At 51.3% G+C, this 18973-nt stretch overlaps 2 protein-coding genes across 2 annotated transcripts in view; one reads left to right on the forward strand and one right to left on the reverse strand.

Moving 5' to 3' along the window:
• The window catches only part of DDX11 (DEAD/H-box helicase 11), a 73793-nt gene extending 61719 nt beyond the window's left edge, over positions 1-12074 (reverse strand). Inside the window, exon 1 of the mRNA XM_029204324.1 lies at positions 12058-12074. The gene's annotated coding sequence lies outside the window, so the exon portion shown is untranslated. The remainder of the gene's footprint in view (positions 1-12057) is intronic.
• FKBP4 (FKBP prolyl isomerase 4) lies at positions 10506-18684 on the forward strand. The gene is made up of 10 exons (XM_029204336.1): positions 10506-10749; positions 12566-12710; positions 13722-13864; positions 14724-14844; positions 15070-15226; positions 15827-15917; positions 16020-16103; positions 16321-16506; positions 17133-17372; positions 18469-18684. Exons 1-10 carry the CDS (start codon positions 10645-10647, stop codon positions 18571-18573), a joined length of 1377 nt encoding a protein of 458 aa, XP_029060169.1. The 5' UTR covers positions 10506-10644; the 3' UTR covers positions 18574-18684.
• The last annotated feature ends 289 nt before the right edge of the window (positions 18685-18973 follow it).

The raw sequence follows: 18973 nt of genomic DNA on the forward strand, positions 1-18973 counted from the left end.
CTCTTTTCAACAAATGGTGCTGGAACTACTGGACATCCACATGCAAAAACATGAATCTAGACAGATCTTACACTTTTCACAAAAATTAACTCAAAATAGATCACAGACCTAAATGTAAAATCCCGAACTATAAAACTCCTAGAAGATAACATAGGAGAAAATCTAGATGAACTTGAATTTGGCAATGATATTTTAGATACAACACCAAAGGCACAATCCATGAAAAAATGGATTGATAAACTAGACTTCATTAAAATTAAAGATGTCGGAGACTTCCCTGGTGGTCTAGTGGTTAGGACTTCACCTTCCAATTCAGGGGGTGTGCGTTTGATCCCTGGTCAGGGAGCTAAGATCCTACATGCCTCGGTACATGCCTCACCGCCAAAACACCAAAACGTAAAAAACAGAAGCAATATTGTAACAAATTCAATAAAGACTTTAAAAAAAAAGTCTGCTCTACAAGAGACAGTGTCAAGAAAGTAAAAAGATAAGCCAAAGACTGGGGGAAAATATTTGCAAAAGACACATCAGATAAAGGACTGTTATCCAAAATATACAAAGAACACTTAAGACCCAACAGTAGGGACTTCCCTGGTGGCGCAGTGGTTGAGAATCTGCCTGCCAATGCAGGGGACACGGGTTCAATCCCTGGTCTGGGAAGATCCCACATGCTGTGGTGCAAATAAGCCCATGTGCCACAACTACCGAGCCCGTGTGCCACAACTACTGAAGCCTACACACCTACAGCCCGAGCTCCGCAACAAGAGAAGCCACCACAATGAAAAGCCCGTGCACTGCAATGAAGAGTAGCCCCTGCTCTCCACAGCTAGGGAAGGCCCGTGCGCAGCAACGAAGACCCAACACAGCCAAAAAAAATAAAATAAAATAAATAAATTTATAAACATAGGGGGTTCCCTGGTGGTGCAGTGGTTGAGAGTCTGCCTGCCGATGCAGGGGACACGGGTTCGTGCCCCGGTCCGGGAAGATCCCACATGCCGCGGAGCGGCTGGGCCCATGAGCCACGGCCGCTGAGCCTGCACGTCCGGAGCCTGTGCTCTGCAACGGGAGAGGCCACAACAGTGAGAGGCCCGCGTACCGCAAAAAAAAAAAAAAAAAATTTATAAACATAAATAAATAAATTTATTTTTTAAAAAGACAGAACAGTAAAAAAACAATCTCATCAAAAAAATGGGACAAAGATCTTGACACCTTGGGACTTCCCTGGGGGTCCAGTGAGTAAGACTCCGTGCTCCCAATGTAGGGAGCCGGGGTTCAATCCCTGGTCGGGGAACTAGGTCCCACATGCATGCCGCAACTAAGACCCAGTGAGGCCAAAATAAATAAATAAATAAATATATTTTAAAAAAAGATCTTGACACCTCACCGAGAAGATACACAGGTGACAAATAAGCATATGAAAAGATGCTCCACATCATATGTCATCAGGGAAAACCAAATGAACACAGCAATGAGATACCACTACGCACCCATTAGAATGGCCAAAATCCAGAACACTGACAACACCAAATGCTGACGAGGATGTGGAACAACAGGAAGGAGATTTCCTATTTGTTGCTGGTGGAAATGCAAAACGAACACTTTGCAAGACAGTTCGGCAGTTTCTTACAAAACTAAACATATACTCATCATACAATCCAGCAGTTATACTCCCTGGTATTTACCCAAAGGAGTCAAAAACTATGTCCACACAAAAACCTGCACACAGCCGTTTAAAACAGCTTTATTCATAATTTCCGAACTTGGAAGCAACCAAAATGTTCCATAGTGGATGTATAAACTGTGGTACACCCAGACAACGTAATATTACTTAGCACTAAAAAGAAATGAGCTATCAAGCCATGAGAAGACAAGAAGGAACCTTAAATGCGTATTACTAAGTGAAAGAAGCCAGTCTGAAAAGGCTACGTACTGTATGAGCCCAGCTACATGACATTCTGGAAAAGGCAAAACTATAGACAGTAAAAAGATCAGGGGTTTCCCAGGGTTAGCGGGGAGGAGAGGGATGAATAGGCAGAACACAGAGGATTTTTAGGACAGTAAAACTACTCTGCATGATACTATAATGATAGATACACATCATTATAAATTTGTACAAATCCACAGAAAGTACCACACCAACAGTGAACCCTAATATAAACTATGGACCTTGGGTGCCGTTGATGTGTGGAAGTAGATTCATCGATTGTCACATTGTACCACTCTGATGAGGGATGTTGTTAATGGCGTGGGGGGCGATCTACGCATGCGCGGGGGCAGGGAGTATGTGGGAAATCTCTGTGCCTCTGCTCAGTTTTGCTTTGAACCTAAAACGGCTCTAAAAAATAAAGTCTATTAAAGAAAATCTCTAACCATAAAAAATAGATTAATAAATTGAACTCCATTAAAATTAAAATGTTCATCAAGCAATACCATTATGTGAATGGAAAAGAATATGAAAAAGAATGTACATATATGCATAACTGAATCACTCTGCTATACAGCAGTGATTAACACAATATTGTAAATCAACTATACTTCAATTTAAAAAAACATTAAAAAAATATACCATTATGTGAGTGAAAAGCCATGCCACAGACCAGAAGATTATTGCAATGTATCTGTCAAAGCAAATCTTATCTATAATATATAAAGAGATTCCACAAATTAATAACAAAAAGATAGACAATACAATTTTTTAATAGGCCAAAAGATTTGAGTAAGTACTTCACAAATGAGGCTATATCCAGATAGCCAATAAGTATATGAAAATGTGTTAACTATCAACAAATATAAATTAAATAGCACTACATCCCCCTGAAGGGATAAAATTTAAAGTACTGACAATACCATGTTTTGGTAAGAATGTCCAGCAACTTGGAACTCATACATTCTTGGCGGGAGTGTAACTTGACACCCTGATTCTGGAAAACTGGCAGTATCTACTAAAGCTAAAACCCTGTGACCCAGCAGTTCCATTTATTAGGTATATACCAAACTGAAATGAGCATTTATGTCCACCGAAAGTCATGTACAAGAATGTGCATAAGAAGCTTTATTCGTAATAGCCCAAAACTGGAAACAAGCCCAATATCATCAATAGAATGGACAAGGAAACTGTGGTATATTCACACAATCGAGTATTATTATATAGCAAGGGAAGGTAATGAACTACTCCTACATGCAAGACAGTGGATGAATTTCACAGACGTCATGTGGAATGAAAGAAGCCGGTCACAGAAAGTATATACTGCATGATTCCTTCTGAATGATGTTCAAAAACAGACAAAACTAATCTATTGGGAGAGGTCAGAATAGCAGTTACTCTTGGGGATGGTTACTGCCTGGGAGGGGCCATGCAGGAGCCTGTTGGGGTGCTGACGAGTTCTGTTTCTTGATCTGGTAGTTAGGGGGGTACATACCTATGTAAAACTTTATCAAGTTATACATTTATTGTTATATCTTTTTTTTTTTTTTTTTTGCGGTACGTGGGCCTCTCACCGCTGTGGCCTCTCGCGTTGCGGAGCACAGGCTCCGGACGCGCAGGCTCAGCGACCATGGCTCACGGGCCCAGCTGCTCCGCGGCATGTGGGATCTTTCCGGACCGGGGCACGAACCCGTGTCCCCTGCATCGGCAGGCGGACTCTCAACCACTGCGCCACCAGGGAAGCCCCTGTTGTATCTTTTTAAATTTTTTATTTAAAAAATTTTTTTACTGGAGTATAGGTGATTTACCATGTTGTATTAGTTTCAGGGGTACAGCAAAGTGATTTGTTAGATGTGTATATATATATATATATATATATATATATATATATATTCTTTTTCCGATTCTTTTCCATTATAGGTTATTACACGATATTGAGGATAGTTCCCTGTGCTATACAATAGGTTCTTTTTGGTTATCTATTTTATGTATAGTAGTGTGTAGCTGTTAATCCCAAACTCTTAATTTATCCCTCCCACCCCCTTTCCCCTTTGGTAACCTTAAATTTGTTTTGCATGTCTATGAGTTTATTTCTATTTTGTAGATAAGTTAATCTGTATCATTTTTTTAGATTCCACATATGTGATATCATATATTTGTCTCTGTCTGACTTACCTCACTTAGTATGATAATCTCTAGGTCCATCCATGTTACTGCAAGTGACATTATTTCACTCGTGATGTTATATCTTTTTAAAAAATAAACAAATAAGATATTATCCATTTTCAAGAGCTTCCTCAAGCTCTGGGTCTCTGTGAGGACTTCCCAGAACACTTTCCCCGCCACACACCCGACCGCCCTGCACTCTGAAGCAGACCGACAGCCGCAGTCTCTCCTTTGCTCTCACTTCTCCGTGTCTATGCCATAAGGGGCTACGACAGCCTCACAGACGACGCACCCACAGTCCCTCGGGCTGACCCGGCGCCCTCGCAGGTGCTCAATAAATATGTCTCTTCCTCTTAGATAAAAATGAACCCGGTACGTTTGATCAAGCTCCGTCTTAACCAAAATCGCGGTTCAAACATCAGGTCACGTGCCCATACGCCGGATTCCAGGGGGCGGAGGAGGCGAGAAGCGGGGAGGGGTGGGAGGGGAGGCGGGGTGAAGACCGAGAGCAGTACGTATAAAAGCTCCCAAAGAGCCGGCCGCTGATATTATCCCAATGACACAGGTACAAGCAAAAACTAAGGTGCAAAGAGTTGGGCGGAAAAGCAGGCCCTGCTGCCGAGAACCGGGCGTGCGCCTGGCTGCGCGTCCCCCGCGGGCGCGCGCTCTCCCCGCCGGCCGGGAAGGTGTCCTGCGCTCGGGGCGGTTGATCTAGTCACACGAGTCCTCCGAAGACCGGCCGCCGGGGAGCGGGCCTCGCTGGCCACCTCGCCGGGGCGGGGCCTTGGGCGGGCCACTGTCCTTCCGGAATTATCCTCTTCCCGAGTCTACTGAGCCCCTCTCGCGTGCCAGGCAGCCGCTCCGGGGCCCCCAGAGGGCACCAGTGGGCACGGAGGCCGGGGCGCGCACAAGGCCCTCGGCGACCCACCCCCGAGCCCCCAGAGAAGCCTCAGGCGCAGGCCCCGCTCCGGCTGATGAGACCGAGCTCCGTCCCTGAGTCCCTCCGTCCCTGAGTCCCCCGTCCCTCCGTCCAGGGCCGAGAGCCTCCTGCGGCCGCGTCCCTGGGGCAGAAGTTCGGGGCAGCTGCGCCCACAGCCCGGGCCTGAGCCCGAGCCCGGCGACCCTCGCCAGCGCGCAGGCGGCCTTGCCCAGTCAACTCAGCACCTGCTATGGGAACAAATCCGAAGCCACAGGGAGGGCTGTCACCGAGGGAAAGTGCAGTACTGCCCTACAGTCCTGAGTTCAGTGCCCAGCGCGGGTGCGCTCCCGACTCTCGGCCCCAGGACCCCAAGGGACCGAGAGCCTGCGGCCGAAGCACGTCGGCCCATGCCCTATGGCCCCAGCAGCCGCCACCCACTCCGTGGCTCAAAGCCTCCCGACCCACTCAATAAACAGCTTTGCACCAACTGGCCACTTATAGGAAGTAATGGCGGCAAGCATCGGTGGGCGCAAATCTTGAGGACAGGGGCTGAGGGCTGTTCTCCACGGGAAAGGAAGAGGATAGTTGGGAGGTCAAGTGCTTGATCAGTGAAGCCCGTGGCAAATCCAGAGTCCCTTTAAGAAAAATAGACACCCCTTACCCCTCCACGAAGGTGTGTGAGACTCTCTCTGTCTGGTCTGTGCAGGAACCTGGATGAGTACTCCCACGCCTGGCTAGGGCTTCCAGAAACGCAGGAGGAAATTAAAGCTGAGGCAGTCAGCCCAAGGAAATACCAGAATAGTTCCCCTGGAGGAGGCTGATCCGGAGAGAAGGGCTGCCGAACAACCCACCTGCAGGGCCCATGGGAAGGGGTAAACTCAGAGGTGCTCTGAGTTCACGTTTTGGCTAAATGCTGAAACGGTAAATATTAAAGTCAATATCTGACTAAAGCTTGATGTTACCAACTCAGAAGGGACTTCTGGGATACAAGAGTAAATCTGAACTTTCATACAAGTTTTTTTTAATTATCATTATAGTTTAATCGTTTACAAATATTAGCAGACCACTTAACAGAAGTTTGATATACTGAAGGAACAATGATTCTTAATGTCTCAGTAGTAAGAGCTGCTGGGCTGTTCCTGAGGCCACTGCAGAGCACGATTTATTTGCCGCATTAAATACACATTTGCTCTCAACTGAGGATGCAGGGCAAGATTTTTCCCAAAAGGCGATCCTAGTTCTAGTTATGCTAATTAGATATGATGACCTGGACAAACAAGTGATCTTTGATCACACACAAGTTTGGGGAGGCCGAAAACAATGCTGAAATAGGCAGTTGGCTACTGGACCCTCCCATGAATGAGGCCAAATCCAAATTTCAGTTCATCCACAAACGCAGAAGGATGAAGACTGGGGCTACTTTTTATTGCCCCGAGGAGCAAAACAAAAATATATATTAGTCTGAAGCAGGAAATTAGACTTTATTTTTTAAAAGAAGGGAAAAACGACTTTCTTTCAGCAGGACAACCACCAAATATCCCAACCTCCTCACCCCGTGGAGCTCAGATAACAGTGGAGCCCAAGGAAATATTAAGACCAAGTCTTTACCTTCACAAGGCTCCCAGACTTGCTGGAATGACAAAATATCAAAGCTAGCATATTAGATAGTCAGGTTCATCATTGAGTGTTAAAGAGAAAAAAATACAGATGTGATTTAACATCAGGAAGAAGCACTACTCTGGAAACAATGGCTCAAACCCCTGTCCAGACCACTCAGTAGCTTGCAACCTGAGCGCTGGGAACTGTGGGGTCTTCCATTTCCATACTCCAGCAATCAACAGGCTGAACAAATAAAACACGGCACACACACTCATTACCGCTCATCTGCTTGCTATGTGCCATGCACTGCGTTAAGTACTTCACACATAATAATTTATCATTTAATCCTGTGACATATACACTATCATGATTCCCATCTCAGAGGTGAGGAAAACTCACCCAGTGACCCATGGTGTGTTCAGTGATGAAGCTTCAGGTCTTCACTATGTGCAGACCCCACATAGCAGTCTACCGTTTTTCAAATGCATGAAAATGGAGCTGTAATCTCTAAAATAAATAAGTAAATAAATGTTTTATGAAACGTGTAGTAGCTGTTTTGGTCAGTAGTATCGTTTGTTTTCTCAGTCCACAGACACCAAAAGTAGCAAGAAATGATGAGTGTCCTTAACATTTCTGGTATTACATTTTTACACCCATCATATTGGTGATGTTCTAATTCTTAGGTTGGGTGGTATATTCCCAAAGTTCATTATGCTGCTATGTTACATAACACGTGTATGTGCATGTATATACACACATACATAGTCATCTCACATTCTCTTGAATTACTTGAGTATTACATATTTTAATGTTTAAGAAGATTGTCAGTCTAAGAAGGTCAAAACAGCACCTTTAAAAACAAGGGGTTTAAAACCAAGGGTCCTGGGAATGTCCCTGGTGGCACAGAAGTTAAGAATCCGCCTGCCAATGCAGGGTACATGGGTTCGATCCCTGGTCCAGGAAGATCCCATGTGCCTTGGGACAACTAAGCCCATGCGCCACACCTACTGAGCCTGCGCTCTAGAGCCCGCGAGCCACAACTACTGAGCCTGCGTGCTGCAACAAGAGAAGCCACAGCAATGAGAAGCCTGTGCACCACAACGAAAAGTAGTCCCTGCTCACCGCAACTAGAGAAAGCCCACGTGCAGCAACAGAGACCCAATACAGCCAAAAATAAAAAAAAGGGTCTTCGTGTCTGAGGGATGGGCCTGGCGTTAGGGAGATGTACCACGTGAGTTCCCGCAGGCTCATTCTGGCAGTAACAAAACTAACCACAGCACGGGTCATCTACAGAGTAAGGTGGATGATGGGGGGGTGCTGTCTTCCTCTAGCAAAGGGGGAGTTCCGGGAGGATTGTGGATGACTGATGGTACCACTGAAAAGAATTACAGTAAGGCCCCTACACACGAGCCTTCAATCTGTCAGCCAGCCGGGAGTGACACTGCAGCTTCCTCCGTCTCCTGTTGCTGGCGACCCTTCAGCTCTATCTCCCACCTCCTCTCCCTCCTCCAGTCAGTAACTCTTCCTGCCTGTTCACTCGGTGCCAGCCCGTGTGCCAGCTGTTGTGCTGGTGCTACTGTACTTTTCAAGGTACTGTACCGCAAGATTAAACATGTTTTATTTTTTTGTGTTTGTTTTTTATGTATTACTTGTGTGAAAAGTATTATAAACCGATCACAGTACAGCACTATATAGCCGATTGTGTTAGTTGGGTACCTAGGCTAACTTTGTTGGACTTACGAACAAACTGGACTTACAAATGTGCTCTCAGAACGGAACTCGTTGGTATGCAGGGGGCTTATTGTACATTGTTAAACATCTTTAATGGGAATACTAATTTAAACGGGCTGGGAAAGGCAGGAGGAAGAGGAGGGAAAGAACAAAACACCTGTGTATACTTTCTACATTGACTGTAAGTTTTACAATCTGAAAAATATAATGTAAATAACTAGAAAAAAATTCTAGAAACAATAAGGTCCTGCTCTAGGATCCAAGAACCCAGTGCCTACTGCCCCCTCCCCACCCCCTTCCATCTCCCAGCCCCTCAACCACTCATTGACTGAATGAGCACAGCACTTCCTCCCTGGAAACCTTTCCCTCTGGTCCTTCCCCTTTCCCCTCCACAGGGTTTTCCCCTCTTACAGACCTCTGTATTCTTAGCACTTTGTCCCTATCTCACCATACACACTCATCGCATTAGAATAATGACCATTATTTACTAACCACCCGTTTGAAGGTGGGCACTGGCCTAGATACCTGACATACATTCCCTCTTTGTAACCATCACAACTACCCTCATTGATAGATGTTACCATCCCCATAACCTGCCCCAAACCGGTTACCATGTGGGCGACCCAATTCCTTGCTTACTCTGAAGCATATGCTCTTTCTACTGTCAGCATGTGTTCGTGCAAAAGCAGGCACATCTTCAGTGCTCAATTAATATGTGCTGACAGACTGAAAGATATACCTACACTGTTTGCTTCCAACGCAGAAAAAGACGCAGAAAAGCATTACTCCAAAGGGAACTTTCCTTTCCTATCCCAACTTGTTCTGTCAGATAATACCCAGTGGCCCCGCATCAAAAGAAACCAGCACACACACACAGATCAGCCAAACGCAGGTGCAGGAGCCAACAGCAACGTAAGTGCCAAGGCAACAAGCCAGCACCTTACCCACCATCCCTGTCCCCTGGCGTTTTGGAAGGCCTTGGCACTGTTACTTCTCACCCTACTAAGGACAGTGTAGAAAAGAAATAGACAGCCTCTAGTGAGTCAACCCCCCATGTCCTCTGAGGGTATCCCCAGTCAGCCAACGAGACTTAGTCAAGGGTAAACACATTTGCTGTAAATCACTGGAAGAAACAGTTTTCTCCTGCATCCCTTTCCAGCCGAGTTCCAACAGAAAAGACTACGATGAAATTCCCAGTTACGTTATGGTATTAAAATTTCATCTGCAATAGCCCTTTTGGTTGCCTACCTAAACAGGACAGTTTGCATAGCACACAGCACGGCGCCAAGCACAGAGCGAGGGCTCCAAACAAAGTTTCTATTATTATTGGAATACAAATTCATGCAGCCGATAACTATTTGATACCACGCCTCAGGAGCTATGCCATGATGGGGTTAAGCGCTAAAGCAAAATCAAGACCCTCCCTACACGGACCTTTTTGTCAAAAGGCTATTGTTTGGGTATCTAGGCGCTGCGGTGCGTTGGCCCACCGCGCAGACGCGCTTGCCACAGGAAGTCCAGAATCACCTGGAACCCAGTATTAAGAAAATATTTCTTCCCATGGGCTTTCAGTAAGGTGGAATGGCTTCCTTCGTGAGCTGAAACAGTTTTTAGGTTTTCAGTTTTATTATTGTCGGGGAAGGCCCCTTTACCACGCGGGCCATTTCCTGCAAACGGGCAGCTCGCAGCACTTCACCGACCCCAGGCGCACGCCGGCCCCGCTCCGGGGACACCCGGTCGCCTCCCCAGCCCTGCGCGCCCGGGTAACGCTCTCCGCTCGCTCTGCGTTCAGCTCGCGCGCCCAGCCAGGCGGGGAGGCCGGCTGCCCGCGTCTCGGGCCGGGGAGACGCACGCGCGGCGCCCACGTCCGGCGGCGCGGCGTCGGACGCTGCGGAGGATCGAGAAGGATCTGGAAGAATCCGGTTAAACCGGGGGGACGGGGGCGGGGAGGCCGGGAGAGAGCGCCGCGGGAGCGAGGGCTGGCCCGGGAGTCCGAGGGTCCCAGGACCGGGGCGGGGCCAGGCGGCCGGCGGGAGGAACGAACCAGAAACCACCTTTCGCAGGAGCGCCCTGAGCGCCAGAGCCCGAACCGGCCGCCGTCTCTAGAAAGTTCTCCCCCCACGTCCTTCGCGGCCGCCCGGCTCCTCCCAGCTCCTCCCTCCGCGGCGGTGGGACCAATCGCTCCCCCGGCCGCCCACGACCCACCTCCTGCGCCCGCCCGCGCCGGAGCAGAGGTGCGCGAGCCCCGGCCGGCCGCCCGCACAGCCGCGCACTGACCGGCGCCCGCTGCCCGAGGAACGGCACGATGACCGCAGAGGAGACGAAGGCTGCAGAGAGCGGAGCGCAGTCGGCGCCGCTGCCCCTCGAGGGGGTGGACATCAGTCCCAAGCAGGATGAGGGAGTGCTTAAGGTAAGGGGCGGGGGCGCCCCGGGGCGGCGGGGGGCGCCGAGAGCCCGTCGCCGCCGCGCTCCAGTAGCCGGCCGGGGCTCGGGGCTCGGACGGCCGCCTCTGCAGCCTCCCGGCCGGCCGTTGACCGCGGCGTGCAGCCGTGGCCGGGCGCACCGCCTTGCTGGTCGGGCCACCGGTTCGGGGCGGGAGGGCGGCCACACGCTCAGAAGGAGGAGGTCTGGGCTGAGTGCTCCCCAGTCCCCCAGGCCCGGGAGCGCAGCGCCTGCTCCGGCCGCCGCGTGCGCGGGGAGGGGCGCGCCGGGGGGGCGGGCGCGTGAGCTGCGGGGGGCCGGGCGGCGTGCACCACCCCTCTCTGCGACCCGGGACCTCGCGGCCGGCTCCTTCCCTGCCGCCGCCGCCACCGCTGCCGGGGAGCCCCCCCGGCCGCCTGCGCCTCGGGGGTGCGGAGTTCGCCGACCCTGGCAGTTAAACATTAGCCAGAACGCGAAGCGGGTCCCAGGAGTTATTTCCTGGTCTGCCGGCCTTTGTGCAACTTGGCGCGCGGACCCGGCGCCCTCCGCCTTCTCGTCACCCCTTTTCTAAAGGCTGGGACCCGGCTAGGTCACCCGCTCGGCCATGCTGTCCCCCTCCCCCCCGCCCCGCTGCATGCCGGGACCTGTAGTTCACCCCCCGCTCCCGGGGCCTTCCTGAGCGCGGGGTGCGGGGCTGGGAGGAGGTGCTTTGCTTGGGCGCCCGAAACCGTGTTACCGCCCAAGGAGCCAGGGGAGGGGTCTGGGACCCAGGCAGCGGGGCATCTTGACCCACGTCAGGACAGCCGGCCGCGGTTCGGAGCTGCTTCTGCGCTGTCCAGGATAGCGAAATCCTAGCCCGGATTCGTGCCGAGTCCTCACCCAGCGTCTCCCCTCTTGGCTTCCCACTGCTCAGCCCCACGTGCGCGTGTGCCCTGGGCGAGCTCGAGACCTCGGGGCGCTCTTAGCTGGTGCAGAACGCACCTGGCTGCTCTCCCAGTGGGGACGCGGCTTCCCGGGAGACTCTTTCTCTTTGATTCTCCATTCCTTCCCCTTTCCTTTTCTATTGCTATTTAAGTCCACATCCATTCCATCGTGGAAGCTTTCCCTTAGAGGGTGACACGTACCAGGGAGCCCACAGAGCCACCAAATTTTATAAATGGTAAAGAAGAGAAGCAAGAGTCTTAAAAGTTCCTGGGAAATGCTCTAGACCTGAAACCAAGGACTTCAGTAGCCTGCCAGTCACGAATGCTCAATTCCCAAGTCAGAGCTTAGGGCCTGGTTGCGCGCCCGGGCTCACCTGTGACCTGCTGATTGCTTTTACCTCTCTCGGACTGCTCCTGTTCTTTTCGTTATCCATATTCCTCTTTTCTCTCTAAACTAGATCCTGAGGTGATGACTGATGTTTAGAAAGAATGAGGAAACGTAGCATAAATACTTTTCCCTTTGTTGCTGATAATTATTCAGTCCTTCACCGGTTTAGTCCTGTAACCACTCTGATAGGGATTATGATTACTACTTTACAAATAAGGTCTGGAGAGTGAAAGTGACTTGTACAAGAGCATACGGCAAAAACTTGAACTCAGGTGTTGTTTTGTCTCCAGTGTTTCACACCAAGTCACATCATAGTGGAAGACAGGGAGGTCAGTTGGTTCTAACCAAGCTCCACAGCAGTCATTTGATGACGGGCTCGTCGAGTTACTTACAAGGAGGCAGAAGAGTCTGTTTACGTTCTGGTCAGAGGCGTGCGGGTAGTCGTGGTGCCTCTGCGTCCATCCCCAGGTGCTCACCTTCTCCCCTTCCTCCAGGTCATCAAGCGAGAGGGCACAGGCACGGAGATGCCCATGATCGGGGACCGAGTCTCTGTCCACTACACGGGCTGGCTGATAGATGGCACCAAGTTTGACTCCAGCCTGGACCGCAAGGACAGATTCTCCTTCGACCTGGGGAAAGGTGGGCATGGTTAGCGGGCTGGTGGGATCGGGGTGTGTGAGCTGTCACAAGCAGAAACAGTATTCTCAGGAGTTCAAAAAGGAAGGGTTTGTTACAATCTTAATTTTTTCTTTTTTTTTGTTTCCACTGTCCTGAAACTATGTTGATTTTTTAAAATTTTTATTTATTTCCTTGTTGCGTCAGATCTTGGTTGTGGCAGGCAGGCTCCTTAGTTGCAGCTCACCGGCTCCTCAGTTGTGGCATGCGAACTCTTAGTTGCGACATGCATGTGGGATCTAGTTCGAGGACCAGGGATCGAACCCAGGCCCCCTGAATTGGGAGCGCCGAGTCTTAACCACTGCGCCACCAGGGAGGTCCTGGAACTGTATTGATTTTTATCTCTCATTCCCCTGATCACCTCTGAACGCCTTGCTTCCTCTTCGAGGATGGATTGCCTTGTTTTCTTGAACCCCTTTGTTCCAGAGTTGAGTGGTTTTTTTTTTTAAAGTGGTCTGCAAGCAGGTTTTCTACCTTCCTGGTCCCATTTCTAAAGAGTATCCAGCTTCCCCTTGGGCAAGGGACAGTAAGTCTCTGAGGCCACTGTTTGAACTCAGAGTCAGATCCCTGCCAAGGAGAACCTGTTTGTTTTCTTTTCTTTCTTCCTTTTTTTTTTTTTAATAAATTTATTTATTTATTTTTCACTGTGTTGGGATTTTGTTGCTGCGCGCGGGCTTTCTCTAGTTGGGGCGAGCGGGGGCTACTCTTCGTTGTGGTGCGTGTGCTTCTCGTTGTGGTGGCTTCTCTTGTTGCAAAGCATAGGCTTCAGTAGTTGTGGCATGTGGGCTCAGTAGTTGTGTCTCGTGGGCTCTAGAGCGCGGGCTCAGTAATTGTGGTACACGGGCTTAGTTGCTCCGCAACATGTGGGATCTTCCTGGACCAGGGCTCGAACCCGTGTCCCCTGCATTGGCAGGCGGATTCTTAACCACTACGCCACCAGAGAAGTCCCGATCTGTTTGTTTTCTGTACCTACAGGGGAGGTCATCAAGGCTTGGGATATTGCTGTAGCGACCATGAAGGTGGGGGAAGTGTGCCACATCACCTGCAAGCCAGAATACGCCTACGGTTCGGCGGGCAGCCCTCCCAAGATCCCTCCCAACGCCACGCTTGTGTTCGAGGTGAGTGGCCACAGAGAGCAAGGCAAAGAGCCAGCCTTGTCTCAGCCCAGGGCCTGGCTGCCCTCCAGAGCTTCCTGCCTCTCGGAGACAGTGTAGCGAAGGCTGAGGGCCTGCCCTCGGGGGAAGGGGCGGAATGGAGAGAGCGGCTAGCTTTGCCATGCATGTAACCTGCTGCTGCCAGAAAGTGGTCAGTGATGAGGGTTCAGGTTCAGGGTCAGTGATGAGGGTTCAGGTGGGAAGAGGTAGCCACGCACCCCTTTTCAGACTTGAAGCAGCAGGGTGAGGGCTTGAGGCCTGTTTATCTCTGGGGCGGTGCCCAGAGGCGATGGGTCCTAACTGAAAGGAATCAGGAGGTCATCATCTACATAGAGTGGTGACTGACAGCAGAGAATATTGGAGCTCCGGAGATGATAGGAGGGGAGAGATGCCCGCTGCGTGGGTCGGGGGCGGGGAGGAAAACCTTTGCTGAGGAGCTGGAACTTGACAGTGTTCAGACTTGAAGATGGTTGGGCCCTACCGAGTGGATGCCGGGAGAACATTGGGAAGGCTGGTGAGAGGTGTTGGGTGGCTGCTGACGCCCGTCGGGCCGAGCTTGTCCGGTAGCTGGGTTGGGGCTGTCTGGAGAACACACTGTTACGGGAGTAGCGAGCGCACAGAGTGATCTCCTGAGGTGAAGTGAAGCCCTGTGGCCTGCCCGCGTCTGCCCAAGCCGAGCCAGGGCAGCTCCCGGGAACCTCGCAGAACTGCCACTTGGGCCACTCCCGCTGTCGCTGCCCTCGCGGTCAGACCTGCTCTGGTATTTACTAGGGACTCTTCCGAGTGAGAGAGGAGCTGTGACCCCTTGCACCTTGTCCCACAGGTGGAGTTGTTTGAGTTCAAGGGAGAGGACCTGACGGACGAAGAAGACGGCGGAATCATTAGGAGAATCCGGGCTCGGGGGGAAGGCCACGCCAAGCCCAACGATGGCGCCCTCGTGGAGGGTGAGGCGGGGCAGGGTGGGGTTTCGGTCGGGTTCTGGTGTGCACGCCCCGGGTCGCCTGTCCTTGTAGTACCCTTCTCTGTGAAGCGAGGGGCTGAACCACATCCTCTTGACACTCCTGCACGTCTGAGAACGCCGAAGGGCGTTTGGGGAGCAGGAAGTGACGAGGCAATGGGGGCGGCTGTGGCGGCATCCTTCCTCAGTCTCCTGCCTGCTTTCACGCCAGTTGCGCTGGAAGGGTACTACAAGGACCAGATCTTTGACCGCCGGGAGCTCCGCTTTGAGGTCGGCGAGGGGGAGAGCGTGGATCTGCCTTGTGGGCTGGAGAAAGCCATTCAGCGCATGGAAAAAGGAGAACATTCCATCGTGTATCTCAAGCCCAGGTGAGGTACACTTTGGCCCAGGTGTGGCAGTCTGTAGAACAGGTGGGTGGACCAAGGTCAGATCTACTCGTCCACACTGAGTTGTGTAACCGGCCCTTTGTACGCCTCCCCTGCATGCGGTCACTGTGCTCTGGGCACCCTGCACGCACGCCATCACGATCTCCTTGAATCCAAACCTGATGTTTTCAGTCATGCTGCTACAGCTTCCCTTTTCTAGTGACATCAAGATTTTCATCTTCTGTTCATTCAGTCATTAACTGTATTTATTGAAACGCACCTACTGTGTGCCGGACACAGCGCTGAAAATCCTTAGTTATTCAGAGACACTGTTGCCACCTTCTAGTGACTCATTGCTCTGTGGGCTACCATTTAAATTAGTAATCGTGCCCGTGTGTAATGTGAATTATTAGAAAGATTTGTAACATGCTAAGTGAGAGCCCAAGGAATTGTGTGAAGGGGTCAGGGAAGGTTTTGCCAAGCAGGAAACATCTGAACCAAGACCAAAGCGATGAGGAGGTACTTTGCAGGAAACAGGAAGCCCTTTCAGTGTGGAGCAGGTTAAGTGCTGCTGAGATGACCTAGCGTTTTCCTGCCCCACAGCTATGCTTTTGGCAATGTTGGGAAGGAAAAGTTCCAGATCCCACCAAATGCTGAGCTGAAGTATGAAGTACAGCTCAAGAGTTTTGAGAAGGTGAGTTTGTTCAAGGTCTTCCCTACCCTGAAGTCAGGTCCCACCCTGGACGTGACTCCCTGGGGTGGCTGACAACTTCGTTTCTCCCTTGGGGTACGGCAGGCCAAGGAGTCCTGGGAGATGAGTTCAGAGGAGAAGCTGGAGCAGAGCACTATAGTGAAGGAGCGGGGCACCATGTACTTCAAGGTGAGCCTGCCGCGTGGCCCTGAGCACGCTCCCGAGGAGCGGACAGGTTGGCACCTGCAGCTGTCACCAAGTGGATCCGAGCTGCCTGGTCAAGCCGGCGGTAGGGGTTGGGCGGGGCGGGACTTTCTCGCGCCTGTGGGCCACCGGTGTCCACAGGGTACGACAGCTTGGGCCCACCGAAGCTGTGCCGGGTGCCTGAGCCTCCCTCCCATTCCAGGAAGGCAAGTACAAGCAAGCTTTGCTGCAGTACAAGAAGATCGTGTCCTGGCTGGAATTCGAGTCGAGTTTCTCCAACGAGGACGCACAGAAGGCGCAGGCCCTTCGGCTGGCCTCCCACCTCAACCTGGCCATGTGTCACCTGAAGCTGCAAGCCTTCTCAGCTGCCATTGAGAACTGCAATAAGGTGAGAGAGCGAGGGCAGTGTTCACGGGCAGGCTTGGGCGAGCTGCCGGCGTGTCTGGAACTTGCCCGCAGTGACTAGGGCAGAGGTAGCAGGACGGAGCCGTGGGGCTCTCAGGTGCTGGGCCCAGAGGCAGGGCTGTGGGAAGCAAGTGGTTTGGCCTTAGTGGTCGGAGGCAGTGGCGCAGCAGTGGGCAGAAACACTGGATGGAAGAACTGGCTCCGTGTTCCCTCCTCCCCGGCTCTTTGCCTCTCCCTCCTATGCACCCACTTTAGTCTAAAGAGATGGACTTCCCTGGCGGTCCAGTGGTTAAGACTGTGCTTCCACTGCAGGGGGCACAGGTTCCATCCCTGATTGGGGAACTAAGCCACATGGCACGGCCAAAAAAAAAAAAAAGAGCATGGAAATGTCACAGGTTCTTCTCTTTCATCTAAAGACCTGTCTTCCCTGTCTGCCTCTTGGACTAAATGAGGTGCCTTCCTAGACCTTGGTCCTTTCCGTGTGGTGCCCAAGGCTCGTTCTTCCTGGGGTGGGGCCTCATCCTGCTGAGGGCTGCCTCGGGAACCCAGTGCTGGCCAGAGAAGCTGCAGGATCTGAGGTCTTGCTGCTGTGTGCTCCCTGTGTCTCAGGCCCTGGAACTGGACAGCAACAACGAGAAGGGCCTTTTCCGCCGGGGAGAGGCCCACCTGGCGGTGAACGACTTTGACTTGGCACGGGCTGATTTCCAGAAGCTCCTGCAGCTCTACCCCAGCAATAAAGCCGCCAAGGCCCAGCTGGCTGTCTGCCAGCAGCGGATCCGCAAGCAGCTCGAACGGGAGAAGAAGCTCTACGCCAACATGTTTGAGAGGCTGGCTGGGGAGGAGAGCAAGGTGAGGGTGGGGACGGGAGCGGTTAGGGGGGAGAGGGACAGAGGCATCCCTTCGTCCCCAGCACAGCCCGGGCGGGCCCTTTGGGCCTGTGCCTATCTGTGCCGACCCTGGAAAGCTGGAGCAGCAGCCCGGGTTCCCCCCCCCACCCCCACCCCGTCTGGCCCCCTGTGTCAGGAGTTGGCTGCTCTTTCCAGCCTACGTTCTCTGCCTGTTTAAAACTCAGGTTTCAGAAACTGAGGTTTAAATAGGTAACGCACGTACATGGTTAAATTCAAACTGCACAGAAGGTGTAATGGAAAGGCTCCCTCCCCCACTCAGTGTGCTGGCGGGACAGACAGTGATCCCTGGCGACAGGCAGCGGGCTCTGCCTACTGCTTTGTGCATCGTGCTTTCTTCATACCTGGAAGCTTATTTTACATCAACGTGTGAAAGAGCTTCACGTTCGTTCTTAGGCTCACGTAGTCTTCCACTGTGTGGATGCACCGTATCTTCCTCACCCAGGTCCCTAGTTCTTAGTCTCCCAGTGTTCTAAACCTGCACTAATAGAAATATAATGCAAATTGTATTTGGAATTTTAAATTTTCTGATAGCTGTGTTTTAAAAAAAAAGGTGAAATTAATTTTAATATTTAATTCACCCAAGGTATCTAAATATTGCAACGTGTAGTTTTTTTAATTGCATTTTTTTCAGATTAAGCCTTCAAAATCCAATGTGTATTTTATACTTAAATTGTTTTGAACTATCTGTATTTAAGTGTTCAGTAGGGACATATGGCAGTAGCTGCCATGGACAAGTAGAGTTTTATACAGTGTTGCCATAAAGTGAATTCATTAATTTTGTACATGAGCAGGTGTATCTTTAAGTCGTACATGGAAAGGGAATTGCTGTGTTCCTATAATTCTGTTAGCAGTTAGTATTTTTTTATTAACTTGGGCACGAGTATTTCTGGGTACAGACGACACCTGGTGTCAGTGTGTGCTAGCTGATCACTTGGGTGCAGGCAGGTGAGAGTGGGGATGTGGGTAAGAGTCACCTTTACCGTCAGGGGGCAAATGAGAACTGGAATTCACCCCCTTCCCCCTCTCCCTTCTCGCAGGCCAAGGCCACGGCTGCGGGAAACCAGCCCGCTGACACGGAGATGAAGGACGAGCAGAAGAACGATGTGGCAGGGGGCCAGCCTCAGGTGGAGGCGGAAGCTTAGCCCCGCCCAGCCCTGCTCCCAGCTGCCTGCCCCCTCCTCCCTACCCTACTCCACCTTGTTAGTTTTGTAAAAACTGAAGAACTTTGAGTGAATTAGACCTTTATTTTTCTATCGGGTTCGATGGTGGCTTTGGGGGAAGGGGGAAAGGAGCAGGCTGGGGGATTGAGGTCGGGGGGGTCATTTTAGGTGATGTCACCCCCTTCCCTTCCCCCATTCCACGTGAACGAATGTCCCTCCACACGCACACTCACGAGAACGTTATTTATTTTGCTTCCTCTGTCTTCTCTGTCCGTCTTTCAGGTGGTAGAAGGGGGCATGCGGTAGGGATGTGAGGTCTGATGAGAAGGCGGGGTGGAGGGGGGACCCCTGGACAGCCCCTTCCCCCCCAGTTCCTCCTCGC

This window comes from Monodon monoceros, unplaced genomic scaffold, assembly GCF_005190385.1.
Source record: "Monodon monoceros isolate NGI ecotype Baffin Bay Population unplaced genomic scaffold, NGI_Narwhal_1 Super_Scaffold_6, whole genome shotgun sequence".
NCBI classification, from domain to species: domain Eukaryota; kingdom Metazoa; phylum Chordata; class Mammalia; order Artiodactyla; family Monodontidae; genus Monodon; species Monodon monoceros.

Excerpts from the sequence above, each read along its gene's own strand:
- FKBP4 (XM_029204336.1), top strand. The coding sequence starts at position 10,645 with ATGACCGCAGAGGAGACGAAGGCTGCAGAGAGCGGAGCGCAGTCGGCG. Across the intron at positions 14,845-15,069 it reads CGATGGCGCCCTCGTGGAGG|TTGCGCTGGAAGGGTACTAC; the intron begins GTGAGGCGGGGC and ends CTTTCACGCCAG. Across the intron at positions 16,104-16,320 it reads GGGGCACCATGTACTTCAAG|GAAGGCAAGTACAAGCAAGC; the intron begins GTGAGCCTGCCG and ends CTCCCATTCCAG.